Raw genomic sequence first — 15,305 nt, forward strand, 5'->3', positions numbered from 1 at the left:
AGGACCTCAAAGGTGGTAAACTCAGGATTGCTTCCTGTGCCGTGAGACAGAGAGGGTAGGAACAGGAAGTCATGGCAGTTGAATGTGTGGCTGAAGAGTTGGTGCTGGGGGCAGGGGTTCAGATTTCTGGAGCATTGGGATCTCCTCTGGGGAAGGTCTGACCTGTACAACAAGGACGGGCTGCACCTGAACTGGAAAGGGACCAATATCCTGGTGGGCAGGTTTGTTAGAGCTGTTGGGGAGGGTTTAAACTAGTTTGTCAGGGTGGTGGGAATCAGAATGTGAGTGCAGAGATGAGGGTAGAAGGACAAGGGCATGATGCTGTGTGTTCTGAGTTGCTGAGGAAGGACAGGCAGGGGACAAAACATACATGTAGCCAGATCGAGGGGTTGAAATGTGTCTATTCCAACGCTAGGAGTATTAGGAATAAAGAGCATGAACTTAGAGAATCGATCAGTACATGGAACAATGACGTTGTGGCCGTTACTGAAACTTGGCTGGAGGAAGGGCAGGATTGGCTGATGCAGGTACCGGGGTTTAGGTGTTTAAAAGGAATAGGATGGGAGGTAGAATGGGGGGGGGGGGGCGGAGTAGCATTACTAGTCAGGGATTGTATCAGGGCTGTAGAAAGGGAGGACGCTGCACAGGGAGTGTCCACTGTGGTTGGAAGTCAGAAAGAGGAAGGGATCAATCACTGTGCCGGGAGTAGTCTATCGGCCCCCAAATAGCCCTCGGGACACCGAGGAGCAGATAAGCAGGCAGATTTTAGAATGGTGCAGGAAATACAGGGTTATAGTTATGGGTGATTTCAACTTCCCTCATATTGACTGGCACCTCCTGACTGCAAGGGGGATAGACGGGGCTGAATTAGTCAAGTGTGTTCAAGAAGGATTCCTGACACAGCATGTGGACCGGCGGACGAGAGGAGAGGCCATACTGGATCTAGTTCTGGGTAAAGAACCTGGTCAGGTGGCAGACCTCTTGGTGGGGGAGCATTTTGGTGAGAGTTACCACAACTCCCTTAGCTTTAGCATAGCTATGGAAAAGGATAAAAACAGACAAAATGGGAAAGTGCTTAACTGGGGAAGGGCTAACTATGAAGGGATGAGGCAGGAACTAGTGAGTCTAAATTGGAAACAGGTGTTGAAAGCTGAAAGCACAGAAGTAATGTGGAGGAAGTTTAGGGACCACTTGTAATGGGTTCAGGATAGGTTTGTCCCACTGAGGCAAGGAAAAAAATGGTCGGAAAAGGGAACCGTGGCTGACGAAACACGTGAGGCAACTCGTCAAGCGGAAGAAGGAAGCATATGTTAGATATAAGAAGCAGTCAGAGCCCTGTTGGTTGCTTTTCGATTGCTCCTACCCTGTTTACTTAATTGTCTCCTACCAGTCTTTTTTTTTGAAATCTTATTATAATACTTCAATACTGCTTTACTCTGGCTGAGAAAAGAACCAAAGCATTTGCAAAAGAAAGAGAAACAGAAGATGAATCCCCAGTCACTTTGGATTCAATCAGTGACTTCCTTAAACAGCAAAAGTAGGAATTCTCTGAAGAGTTTCAACAACTTAACGGCAAATTGGATACAATTCAACAAACTTTATTTGAGCATGAGAACCAAATTCAGGAGAATACTGTGAAGCTAATGACACTTGAAAAGGACATTGAAGATACAATTAAACTCTGCAAAGAGTTCTCTTTATCCAATGATAAAATGCTGAATATGATCATCAGTCCCGAGAATAGAAACAGGAGAAATAACTTGTGAATCGTGGGTCTTGAAGAATCAATTGAAGGCGCTGACCCTACAAAGTCTTTGCAAACTTTCTGAAGCAGCTTTTTCCTGCTTTATTCACTTCCGATCCGAAGCTCGATCGAGCTTTTCGCTCTCTGACTTTGAAGCCATTGTCCTCGGCGGCGAAACCCAGATCGATCGAACTAACCTTTCAGGAGTTTCGTATTAAGGACCTTTTAATTCGCCACACCCAGAGACAAGGAATGATTGATTTCCAAAATTACATGGTTAGATTTGTGGAAGAATATTCACCTGATATTTTGACTGATTATATGAAATATAAAGAAGATATCTCGGAATTTTATAATGAAGGATATAAACCATCCCTTCGGTTCCCTGCCCGTCTAAGTATTGTTTTGAAGAACGGATTGCGAAAAAGAATAAATGCAGTTGAAGATGCAAAAGAGTTTCTGAAGGATGAAGTCTAAAACTGTTGTATTTCTTATTTGATCAAGTTTCTTCTTCTGTTAATATGAATTTAAAATAAGGTTTCATTAAGCTTACATTTTGTGTGTTCATATATTGTCTTTTGTTTTTTTTTGCTACTTTATTTTATCCCTTTTTGAGGCTTTATTTTAATACAGCTTTCTTTGAATTTGTTTAAAGTGATCTTTTCATATTTTTGAATACTGAGTTGTTTTGCTTTTTATGTTGTGTCTTGATAGGGACATAATGACCTTGCAGGACTGGAGTTTTTTTTTCTGTCAACAGGACTTTTTTGGGGCTGGTACTTAGTTCTTAGCTCACTGACTGTCTATTGGTCAGCTTTCTCGCTTTGGATGGGGGAGGGTGTAGGGCCTATTTCTCTCTGGGAGCTGTGTTGGGTTGAATATATGATTGTTTGAGATTTCTACACCCTAAGGACAAAGAGTTTTCATTCTTCTCACATGTTTATCATTCTTATTCTTGAATTGATTACTTTTTTATTAACTCTTCTAACTCCATCTGTAATCAACTGCAATTATGACATTATCGCCATTTCGGATCATGCTCCAATGAAACTTTCTATCAAGTTAATGGATACCACTTGTACTAATAGGCAATGGCGATTTAATTCCAATTTGCTTCAAGACCTGTACTTTGTTAAATTTATGAAGGAACAGATTGATTTCTTTTTTTCCAACTAACATTACGGAAGAAATTTCCAAAGGCACAGTTTGGGATGCTTTTAAAGCTTATATCTGCGGACAGATTATTTCTTTTTCTGTTGGTTTAAACAAACGTATTAAGAATGAAACATTTTTGTTGGTTGATAAAATTAAAGGAATTGATAAGAAATATTCTATTGCTCCTAGTAAGGAGCTCTACAAACAGAGAGTCGAACTTCAAATGGAACATAACTTATTATTAACATCCTCAATTGAAAATCATTTAATGAAAACTAGAAGTGAGTTCTATATTCATAGTGATAAATCGGGTAAATTATTAGCTAATCAATTGAAAACTACTTCGGTTAAACGTCAAATTATCAAAATTCGTAAACATGATGACACTTTGACAGTTGATCATGACGAGATAAAACTTTTCAAGAATATTATGTTTCTTTATATCTTTCTGATTTTCCTCATGACCCTAACACTATGCATGATATTTTAAGGAAATTGAACTGTCTGAAATTATCACACAAAGAATGTTCAACATTAGAAACTCCTATTACAGATGAAGAAATAACAATGAACTCTGGCAAAATACCTGGTCCTGATGGTTTTACAGTGGAATTTTTAAAGTTTTTCCTCTATTCTCTCTCCTTGGTCGTCTAGAATATTTAAAGAAGCAATCAGATTAGGTAAATTACCACAATCATTTTATGAAGCTTCTATTTCTTTAATTCTTAAAAAGAATAAAGATCCTACTGATTGTGCATCATACAGACCGATATCGCTTTTGAATGTAGACGCCAATTTTTTTTCTAAAATATTAGTGACTAGGTTAGAAAAGGTACTACCTCAAATTATCTCTGTGGACCAAGCAGGATTTATTTAAAATCATTATTCATTTTCTTAATATTAGGAGGTTAATGAATATTGCTTATACTCCTTCATTTAACACCCAGGAATGTATTATTTCATTAGATGCTGAGAAAGCTTTCGACAGAGTTGAATGGCCATATTTAGTTACTGAGTTTGAGAAATGTAATTTTAGTCTGATATTTATATCTTGGATTAAATTGATATATCATTCCCCTGTAGCTTCCGATTGTAGTAACAATCAAAGATCTTCCTTTTTTCGTCTATCTCGGGGTACTAGGCAGGGATGTTCATTATTATTTGATATTGCCCTTGAACCTTTAGCAATTGCCATCCGAGACTCACCTAACATTTTTGATATTACCCGTGGAAATGAAATACAGGAGTTATCATTATATGCAGATGATTTGTTATTATATATCTCTCATCCTGGGAAATCTATTCCCGTTGTTTTATCCTTGTTGGCTCAGTTTAGTCATTTCTCTGATTACAAATTGAACCTTAATAAGAGTGAACTATTTCCCCTAAATATTCAGGTTTCTATTGATGGATGTTTACCGTTTAAATTGGTTACTGACTCTTTTACATATTTAGGGGATAAAATTACGAAAAAGCATAAAGATTTATTGAAAGCTAATTTTTTACCTTTAATCCATTACATTAAATTTTTGTTTACTAAATGGTCACCAATATCTTTATCATTGATCGGTCAGATCAATACTATCAAGATGATTATTTTGCCTAAATTTTTATATGTATTTCAGGTGGTGCCAATTTTCATTCCAAAATTCTTTTTTGATAATGTTGATTCCAAAATCTCCTCATATATATGACAGAACAAAAAATCCTAGGTTAGGTAAAAGACATTTACAGAAACCTAAAAAGGAGGTGGGGTTTAGCTTTGCTGAATTTTAGATTTTACTATTGGGCAATTAACATTTGATGTTTAAAATTTTGGTTGTGAGACTTGGATACAACTTCAAGTCCACATTGGGTAAATCTTGAACGTAATTCTTTACAAGGGTTTTCAATGGGTTCTATTCTAGGGACTTTGCTTCCCTTTACTCTTTCTAAATTGTATAAACAACTGGATAACCGAATAGTTAAATATACTTAACATACATGGTTTCAATTTTGAAAATTGTTTGGGTTGAATAAATTTATTTTAGCACGTCCTACTATATCTAATTTCTTTTTTCAACCCTCTACTATGGATCAAGCATATTTGGCTTGAAAAATTAAAGGTATAGTATGATTTTGTGATTTATTTTCGGATAATTGTTTCATGTCTTTTGAACAACTATCTAATAAATATAATTTGCCTAGATTTCACTTTGTTAGATATTTACAGGTTAGATACTGTTTCTCTTACCTTCCTGAATTTACAAACGTTTGCATATTCAATGGATATTTAGGAAAAAATGTGAGATTTAAAGCCTCTTCAGAAAGGTGTAATACCAATTATTTATAATGTAATTATGAAAATATGTCCAGTTGTATCTAATAACATTAAGACTGATTGGGAAAGGGAACTTAAGATTATTGTACCAATTGAAAATGGGAAAAAAATTCTTCAGTTAGTTAATTCATCCTCTATATGTGCTAAACATGTGTTGATACAGTTTAAGGTAGTACATAGGGCTCATATGTCTAAAGATAAATTACCTCGTTATTATTCTCATATAAATCCTATGTGTGATAGATGTCATTCTGAGATAGCTTCTCTAACTCAAATGTTTTGGTCATGTCCTTTGTTGAAAAAGTATTGGAAAGATATTTTTGATATTATCTCAACTGTTTTGAATATTGATCTACAACCTCACTCTATTACTGCCATTTTTGGGTTACCAATGATAGAATCAAGTCATTGAACCCCTTCAGCTCGTCGGATGATTGCATTTCTTACATTAATGGCTAGAAGATCCATTTTCCTGAATTGGAAAGAGATTAATCCTCCCACCACATTCCATTGGTTTTCTCAAACTATGTTGTGTTTAAATTTGGAAAAAATTAGAAGTGTTGTTTCTGATCCCTCTATTAAATTCGAAAAGACTTGGAGGCCATTTATTAAACATTTTCACATGATGTAACTTGACCTTTTCCAAACTTATTTTATTTCTTTGTAATACATGGTGAGAGGAACGGAGTCAACGACACTAATGGTTCCCTTTTTTTTAACGACGTTACTAAACAGCCCGTGCCTTTTTTTTAAGTTTAGTTGATTAACATTGTTCAGGTCAGTTTTTTTGCGGGGGTATATTTTTGTTTTTTTTTTCTTTTTCATGGTTTTTAATAGATGTTTTTGTTTTATATTGTTCATCTGTATCATGTATGATAGGGAGATTTAATACTCATGTGTCAGCTGGGCTTATTTAACTATGAAAATTACAATGCTGTATTCCCAATAATTTTGTATCAATACTGTGGTATGTTTATTATTATTATAGCAATAAAGATTGAAAAAGAAAAAAAGAATATATGATTGTTTGTTTGAATATCTTACTTTACAGTTTGCTTTCTAGTTTTAATAACTTATGGCTAGATTTTTTAATTACATGTTGATTGGTATTTAAAATGGTTTGAAATATTAACCTATTTAGTTTGAATGTGAAAGGGCTGAATCACCCCATCAAAAGGAACAAAGTGTTTGCTTATATTAAAAAATTAAAAGCACCCTTTTTTTTTTACAAGAAACACACATACGCAGCTGTGATAGCTTACATTTTTTTACTCGGTGGAAGGATATGCAATTCCACTCTTCGTTTAATGCAAAATCACATGGAGTTTCAATTTTTGTAGGTAATACAGCTTCCTTTATTCAGCATAAACTTGTTTCGGACCCTAATAGTCGAGTTGTTATTGTATTAGGGAGTTTAGACAGTAACTTGATTGTTTTTGCTAATGTATATGGCCCCCAATGTAGATGATCCAGGATTTTTTTGAATGTCTATTTTCATTTTTACCAGATTTGTGTACTTACTCCCTTGTGACGGGAGGAGATTTTAACTGCTGGTTAGATCCAATATTAGATCGCTCATCTATTAAACCAGCCACACTTAATAAATCAGCTTTATTTATCCAATCTTTTCTAACTATATGTGGTAGAGTTGATGCTTGGCGTTTACTTTATCCGACGGACAGGGAGTATTTTTTCTCTCATGTCCATCATTCTTATACCGGGATTGACTTCTTTTATTGATAGTCAAACGATTCCATTAGTTTGAAAAAAATGAATATAAAGAGATTGCTATTTCTGACCACTCTCCTGTAATTCTATCTTTAAATCTTCCTGGTCCTATTCCCATGAGTAGATTTTGGCGATTTAACTCTGTTATCCAATGAGGATTTTTAAAAAAATTATGGAGAATCAAATTACTTTTTTTTTTGAAGAAAATACGTTGGAAGAGAAGTCTAGCCTTATTATATGGGATACTTTTAAAGCCTACATCCGGGGTCAAATTATTTCTTTTACTGCAAACATCATTAAAAAAGCTAACAAAGAAAGAAATGAATTAGCCAATCAGTTAAAGCAACTGGACCATAAATATGCTTCGGTACCTGATCCTGAAACATATAAGAGACGTATTGAAACTAAAACTAAATATGACCTTCTTTTAATGTATCCAATTGAAAGCCAACTTTTAAAAGATAGATTAGATTATGAGGACACTCAGTCCTCGTTTGTCATTTAGTAATGCATGCATTAAGAAATGATACAATGTTCCTCCAGTATGATATTACAGAAACACAAGACAGAACAAGACTAAAACTGACAAAAACCATATAATTATAACATAGTTACAACAGTGCAAAACAATACTGTAATTTGATAAAGAGCAGACCATGGGCACGGTAAAAAAAAGTCTCAAAGTCCCGATAGCCCCATCATTTCACGCAGACGGTAGAAGGAAGAAACTCTAACTGCCATGAACTTCCAGCACCGCAAACTTGCCAATGCAGCGCCCTGGAAGCACCCGACCACAGCCGACTGACTCCGTTCGAAAACGTCGAGCCTCCGACCAGCCCTCCGACATCGAGCACCATCTCTGCTGAGTGCTTCGACCCTGGCCCCGGCCGCCAAGCAACAGGCAAAGCCAAGGATTCGGGGCCTTGCCCTCCGGAGATTCTGGATCGCACAGTAGCAGTGGCAGCGAAACAGGCATTTCAGAAGTTACACCAGATGTTCCTCTGCGCTTCTCACATCTGTCTCCATCAAATCAGGATTGTGCACAGCATCCTACTTGACAAATAACAATATTCATCACTGGAGTGGCCGCTGCGTGCTTCGTCGTGCCACCATCTTCTCTCAGTCAACTTTATATTTATGGAGATAAAACTGGTAAGCTACTGGCTAATCAATTGAAGCCATTTTCAGCCAAGCGGCAAATTAAAGAAATACATAAAATTAATGGGGACATGACAACTGACCACCTTGAAATTAATGACACTTTTAGGGAATTTTATTCTAAATTGTATAGTTCTGACTCTGTTAATGATAATATTGCAATGAATAATTTTTAGATCAATTAAATATCCCTAATCTTTCGTTAGATGATCGTAGGCAATTGGATCAACCTATTTCCCAGGAGGAAATTGCTCAGGCTATTTGAGAATTGCATGCTGGGAAATCCCCTGGACCCGTGGATTCTCTGAAGAGTTTAATAAGACTTTTTCCTCCTTGCTTATACCACACTTATGTTCTACCCTTACAGATTCCTTTAAGGTAGGAAGACTACCGCAGTCTTTTTACGAAGCTTCCATTTCGCTCATTCTCAAAAAGAATAAGAATCCAACTGAATGTTCTTCATATAGACCTATCTCTTTACTCAATTTCCATACTAAAATTTTATCCAAAGTATTGGCTAGCAGACTCAAAAATATTATATTGTAGCTGTGTGCTACACACAACACTAAAAATAACCACACGTAGTCGGTGAGTTAGAGTTGTGATAAAAGAGATTTATTCAAACTTCGTAGCCTGCTTTAAAGCCTTCCCGTTCCCGCCCTTCTTGGGCGGGACTGCTGTGGGGAATGCATAACGGCAGACCCTTTCCGCGCATGGGATTTCCCCCCTGCTGCTGAAGATGGCCTGGCGCCCTTTTTGGGGCCGGCCTCTCTGCCGGCGCGTGCTGGTTCGTGTGTGCTAGAAAGTGGGTCGCCACATAACCACGCCCCCCAGAACCGGCGATACATCCCCCAATGTCCAGAGTCTGGATCGGCCTCTGTTTGGGAGGTCTGCCCCTGCGCCGCGGTGCCTGAGCCTGGACCGGCTGCGCCAAGTCCACATGGGCCGGTTTGAGTCGGTCCACCGTGAAAACCTCCTCTCCCCCCCCCCCCCCCGATGTCCAGCACGAACGTGGACCCGTTGTTCCTGATCACCTTAAACGGCCCCTCGTAGGGCCGCTGTAGCGGTGCCCGGAGTCCGCCCCATCGTACAAAAAGAAACTTACAGTTCTGCAGGTCTTTGGGTACGCAGGTCGGGCTCTGTCCGTGCTGTGAAGTGGGGATGGGGGCCAGGTTACTGAGACGCTCCCGTAGTCTGTCCAGGACTGCTGCGGGTTCTTCCTCTTGCCCCCTTGGGGCTGGTATGAACTCTCCTGGGACTACCAGGGGTGCGCCGTACACCAACTCAGCCAACGAGGTGTGCAGATCCTCCTCGGGTGCTGAGCGAATTCTGAGCAGGACCCAGGGAAGTTCGTCCACCCAGTTAGGCCCCTCCAGGCCGGCCATGAGAGCCGACTTCAGGTGACGGTGGAAGGTATTTGTGTGGTGTAGCTGCGATCCTAAAAGGTTGGCCATAGTTGACCACAGGCAGGAGGTGAACTGGGCTCCCCTGTCGGAGGTAATGTGGGCTGGTACCCCAAAGCGTGCTACCCAGGTTGCGATCAGTGCTCGGGCGCAGGATTCGGAGGTGGTGTTGCTGAGCGAGACTGCCTCTGGCCATCTGGTGCACCAGTCTATCATAGTTAGGAGGTACCATGCTCCTCGTGACACTGGCAGGGGCCCCACGATATCCACATGAATGTGGTCGAACCTCCGGCGGGTGGGTTCGAACCGCTGCGGCGGAGCCTTGGTGTGCCACTGCACCTTGGCCGTTTGGCACTGCATGCACGTTTTGGCCCATTCACTGACCTGTTTACGAAGTCCATGCCACACGAACCTGTTGGCGACCAGCCGGACGGTTGTCCTGATGGAGGGGTGCACTAAGTTGTGAATGGATTTGAAAACCGGCCGGCGCCAGGCTGCTGGGACAATGGGCCGGGGTTGGCCGGTAGCTACGTAACACAGTAGGGTCCTCTCACCTGGGCCTACGGGGAGGTCTTGGAGCTGCAAACCGGAGACTGCAGTCCTGTAACTGGGGATCTCAGCGTCTGCCTGCTGTGCCTCTGCCAGCGCTGCATAGTCCACCCCCTGGGACAGGGCCTGTATGGTAGGTCTGGATAGTGTGTCCACCATGACGTTGTCCTTTCCCGGACATGCCGGATGTCCGTCGTATATTCGGAGATGTAGGACAGATGTCGCTGCTGGTGGGAAGACCAGGGGTCGGACACCTTAGTGAACGCAAAGGTAAGCGGTTTGTGGTCTGTGAACGCAGTGAAGGGCCTATCTTCTAAGAAATATCTGAAATGCCGGATTGCCAGGTATAGTGTCAATAGCTCCCGGTTGAAAGCACTGTATTTGAGTTTGGGTGGTCGTAGGAGTTTGCTGAAGAATGCCAGGGGTTGCCAGCGACTCTCGATGAGTTGTTCCAGCACTCCACTGACTGCTGTGTTGGATGCGTCCACCGTGAGGGCAGTAGGAACGTCCGTTCTGGGGTGCACTAGCATCGCGGCGTTTGCTAAGGCTTCTTTGGTTTTAACAAAAGCGGCCGCGGCCTCTTTATCCCAGGTAATGTCCTTGCCCTTACCCGACATCAGGGTGAACAGGGGGCGCATGATTCGGGCTGCTGAGGGGAGGAAACAGTGGTAGAAATTCACCATACCCATGAAACGTCGACTGTACTTCTTCCTAGAGATGCTGCCTGGCCTGCTGCGTTCACCAGCAACTTTGATGTGTGTTGCTTGAATTTCCAGCATCTGCAGAATTCCTCATGTTTAGGAAAATGGTGCATAGTTTTCTGAAGGTGGAATCTCATGTGGATAGGGTGGTGAAGAAAGCTTTTGGTATGCTGGCCTTTGTAAATCAGAGCATTGAGTATAGGAGTTGGGATGTAATGTTAAAATTGTACAAGGCATTGGTAAGGCCAAATTTGGAGTATTGTGTACAGTTCTGGTCACTGAGTTACAGGAAAGATGTCAACAAAATAGAGAGAGTACAGAGGAGATTTACTAGAATGTTACCTGGGTTTCAGCACCTGAGTTACAGAGAAAGGTTGAACAAGTTAGATCTTTATTCTTTGGAGCGTAGAAGGTTGAGGGGGGACTTGATAGAGGTATTTAAAATTATGAGGGGGATAGATAGACTTGACGTGGATAGGCTTTTTCCTTTGAGAGTAGGGGAGATTCAAGCAACTGGACATTAGTTGAGAGTTAAGGGGCAAAAGTTCAGGGGTAACACGAGGGGGAACTTCTTTACTCGGAGAGTGGTAGCTGTGTGGAACGAGCTTCCAGTAGAAGTGGTAGAGGCGGGTTCGATTTTGTCATTTAAAAAAAATTCGATCGGTATATGGACAGGAAAGGAACGGAGGGTAGAGGCAGGTAGATGTGACTAAGTGAGAGTAAGCGTTCAACACGGACTAGAAGGGCCAAGTTGGCCTATTTCCGTGCTGTAATTGTTATATGGTTATATGAACTTGCGGGTGTCTCTGTAGGTTGGACAACTGAGTGACTTCCTTCTCAGACCGAGCAGGTGAATGGCCTCTCCCCAGTGTGAACTGACTGGTGTGCTTGTAGGCTAGCTAACTGTGTGAATCCCTTCCCACAGACTGAGCAGGCGAATGGCCGCTATGCAGTGTGAACTGACTGGTGTCTCAGTAGGTGAGATGCCTGAGTGAATCCCTTCCCACAGTCTGAGCAGGTGAACGGCCTCTCCCCAGTGTGAACTTGCTGGTGTCTCTGTAGATCAGATGATCGAGTGAATCCCTTCCCACAGACTGAGCAGGTGAATGGCCTCTCCCCAGTGTGAAATCGCTGGTGTTTCAGTAGGTCAGATGACTGAGTGAATCCCTTCCCACAGTCTGTGCAGGTGAATGGCCTCTCTCCAGTGTGAACTCGCTGATGTACCTTCAGTTTAGATGAGGAAGTGAATCCCTTCCCACAGACTGAGCAGGTGAATGGCCACTCCCCAGTGTGAACTGACTGGTGTTCTTGTAGGTGAGCTGACTGTGTGAATCCCTTCCCACAGTCTGAGCAGGTGAACAGCCTCTGCCCTGTGTGAACTCGCTGATGTATCTGCAGATGAGATGACTGAGTAAATCCCTTCCTACAGACTGAGCAGGTGAACGGCCTCTCCCCAGTGTGAACTCGCTGATGTACCTTCAGTTGGGATGAGCAACTGAATCCCTTCGCACAGTCTGAGCAGGTGAATGGCCTCTCCCCAGTGTGAAGTCGCTGATGTATCTGCAGATCAGGTGATCGAGTGAATCCCTTCCCACAGTCTGAGCAGGTGAACGGCCTCTCCCCAGTGTGAACTCGCTGATGTTCCTTCAGTTGAGATGACGAAGTGAATCCCTTCCCACAGTCTGAGCAGGTGAACGGCCTCTCCCCAGTGTGAACTCGCTGATGTATCTGTAGATCAGATGATCGAGCAAATCCCTTCCCACAGTCTGAGCAGGTGAACGGCCTCTCCCCAGTGTGAACTCGCTGATGTGCTTGTAGGTTAGCTAACTGTGTGAATCCCTTCCCACAGTCCGAGCAGGTGAATGGCCTCTCCCCAGTGTGAACTCTCTGATGTACCTTCAGGTTAGATGACTGAGTGAATCCCTTCCCGCAGTCTGAGCAGGTGAACGGCTGCTCCCTGGTGTGAACTCGCTGGTGAGCCATTAGGTCGAATAACCGCGTGAATCCTTCCCCACAAATTCAGCAGATGACCAGCCTCTGCTCAGTGTGAACAGACTGGCGTATCCACAGGTGGGATGACCGACTGAATCCCGTCTCACACATAGAACAGGTGAATGGGCTTGTCTCAGTGTAAACTTGCTGATGTACCTGCAGTTAAGATGATAGAGTGAATCCATTCCACTGTCTGAGCAGGTGAATGGCCTCTCCCCTGTGTAAGATGACGGGCATGCCAGTCGGTCAGATGATCAAATGAATCTCTCCCCACAGTCTGAGCAGGAAGGATGATCGAGTGAATCATTGCTCCACTTCTTAAATATCTGGACAAAGACAGCAAAACTGGCGTGTTGTGTTCGAGATTCCCGTAGACAAATTCCTTGTCATTTTTAATCTGTAAAAAGATTTACAAAATCGATCAATGAGTGAAGGACAACATTTCAGATGAGATCACTTGAGTTGCCAAGGTGTGACCTGGCATCACACTGTTACAGTGAGGTTCAACCCAAGTTGGAGAGAGAAATCATCTTCTAACTGGGCACAGTGCTGGTATCTGGAATGACCATCAAATTCTCTGATGCTCTTCCTGTTTCTATAAGAATGGGGCATTTCTGCCATCTCCAATCTGTGACCTGGCTCAGTTTGACTCTCTCCATTGGTATTGTTCCCTGTTCCCACTGAGCTGCATGGGTTCCTGGCCCCACAGTAACTGAAATACTCACACAAATAGCCGGCAGTGCATTCCATGCATCCACCACTCTCTGTGTAAAAAACTTACCCCTGACTTCCCCTCAGTATCTATTTCCAAGCACCTTAAAACTATGTCCCCTGTTGTTAGCCATTTCAGCCCTGGGAAAAAAACCTCTGGCTCTCCATACGATTAATGCCCCTCATTAAAAAAGGCTCTAAACATAAACAAGGAAATTATACATTGCTTTGAGGATTTGTTAGAAGTATATAAAATTATGAGGGTATAGGGTAAATGCAAGCAGCTTTTTCCACTGAGGTTGGGTGGGATGACAACCAGAGGTCATGGGTAAGTGGGGAAGGTGAAAATTTAATGGGAACATTTGGAAAAGCTCTTTCCTGCAGTGGTCGTGAGAGTGTGGATTGAGATGTCAGCACAAGTGGTGAATATGAACTCGGTTTCACCATTTCAAAGAAGTTTGGATGGGAGCCTGGATGATAGGGGTATGGAGGGCGATGGTCTCGGTGCAGGTAGTTGCATTAGACCAGCGGTCCCCAACCACCGGGTCGCAAAGCATGTGCTCCCGGGCCACAAGGAAACAATATGATTTGGCGATATGAGTCAGCTGCACCTTTTCTCATTCCCCGTCACGGCCACTGATCAGCCATTACACATGTGAGGTCATGACCCGCGCGTCATCTGTGTCAGCGCGGGAAGGAGATCAACTCCTCGAGCTTGCAAATGACGGCGAGCTGAGAAGTATGTTTGAAATAACATCTCTGTCGGCATTCTGGATCAAAGTCAAGGCTAAATATCCTGAGATAGCCACGAAAGCACTGAAAACGTTGCTTCCATTTCCAACATATCTCTGCGAAGCGGAGTTTTCTCCAATGAATGAAACGAAAACTAAATTGCGGAATAGACTGGACAGGAACTCACTTTGAGTATCGCTGTCTCCCATCATCCCTCGATAGGACCGTGTTGTTGGAGGGAAACAAGCCCAGGGCTCCCACTGATTCAGCGATATTGGTGTGTTGCAATGATCTTATATATTCATACGGGGAAAATATGTGCTGTGTGTTTAAAATCCAAATGTTACTTAAAATGTCATGATGCTGTTGACTTACCTATATAACCATATAACAATTACAGCACGGAAACAGGCCATCTTGGCCCTTCTAGTCCGTGCCGAACGCTACTCTCACCTAGTCCCGCCGACCTGTACTCAGCCCATAACCCTCCATTCCTTTCCTGTCCATATAGCTATCCAATTTTTCTTTAAATGATAATATCAAACCTGCTTCTGCCACTTCTACTGGAAGTTCATTCATCACTTACTTCAAGCTCCTCTAATAATTGACTTATCACTATATTCATGCGAGGAAAATATGTGCTGTGTGTTTAATATTAAATTCGTTAGATAAACCCTTTTAGAAATGAAATTGGGTGTATTAGCCATTTATCACCTATATTCCAGTCATGATTAACACCGCTCCCCCCCCCCCACTCCGAACAGAATCACGAAAAAGGATTTGCAGGAAAAATCGGCAGGCCACAACGCGCATGCGCACTGGTGCCCGCGCAAGGCTTCATGGTCATTGTAGTCTTTCTCTGGGTAAACGCAACGTATTTGACTGCTACTCTTGTCCGTTGGCAACCCTACCCACCCCCCCCACCGCCCCCCCCCCACCGGGTCGGCCGCTCCACAAGAATATTGTCAATATTAAACCGGTCCGCAGTGCAAAAAAGGTTGGGGACCCTTGCATTAGACAGCTTAAATGTTTTTTCAGCATTGACCAGATGGGCTAAATAGCCTGTTTCTATACTGAACTTCTCCATGTTTCTATGACACAGAAGCTGGCCA

General features: G+C 42.4%; 2 protein-coding genes across 3 annotated transcripts in view; both read right to left on the bottom strand.

Moving 5' to 3' along the window:
- The window catches only part of LOC140208657 (uncharacterized), a 150,103-nt gene extending 136,960 nt beyond the window's left edge, over nucleotides 1-13,143 (bottom strand). Inside the window, 1 exon segment of the mRNA XM_072277503.1 lies at nucleotides 11,602-13,143. Within this exon segment, the coding sequence (XP_072133604.1) occupies nucleotides 11,602-12,741 (1,140 nt within the window). The 5' untranslated portion in view covers nucleotides 12,742-13,143.
- LOC140208648 (protein NYNRIN-like) lies at nucleotides 6,477-11,708 on the bottom strand. 2 transcript variants are annotated; one of them, XM_072277493.1, is made up of 2 exons: nucleotides 9,211-11,708; nucleotides 6,477-7,997 (listed from the first exon to the last, which is right to left on the bottom strand). In XM_072277493.1, coding segments are annotated over exons 1-2 (1,008 nt in total). In that variant the 5' UTR covers nucleotides 10,217-11,708; the 3' UTR covers nucleotides 6,477-7,995. The 2 variants fall into 2 exon arrangements, with proteins under 2 accessions (XP_072133594.1, XP_072133593.1); XM_072277492.1 differs by having other exon boundaries at nucleotides 6,477-8,000.
- Nucleotides 13,144-15,305: the final 2,162 nt, after the last annotated feature.

This window comes from Mobula birostris, chromosome 13 (genome assembly GCF_030028105.1).
Source record: "Mobula birostris isolate sMobBir1 chromosome 13, sMobBir1.hap1, whole genome shotgun sequence".
Classification (NCBI taxonomy): domain Eukaryota; kingdom Metazoa; phylum Chordata; class Chondrichthyes; order Myliobatiformes; family Myliobatidae; genus Mobula; species Mobula birostris.

Excerpts from the sequence above, each read along its gene's own strand:
- LOC140208648 (XM_072277492.1), bottom strand. The coding sequence starts at position 10,216 with ATGGTGGACACACTATCCAGACCTACCATACAGGCCCTGTCCCAGGGG. Across the intron at positions 8,001-9,210 it reads ACCCAAAGACCTGCAGAACT|TAGGATGCTGTGCACAATCC; the intron begins GTAAGTTTCTTT and ends TTATTTGTCAAG.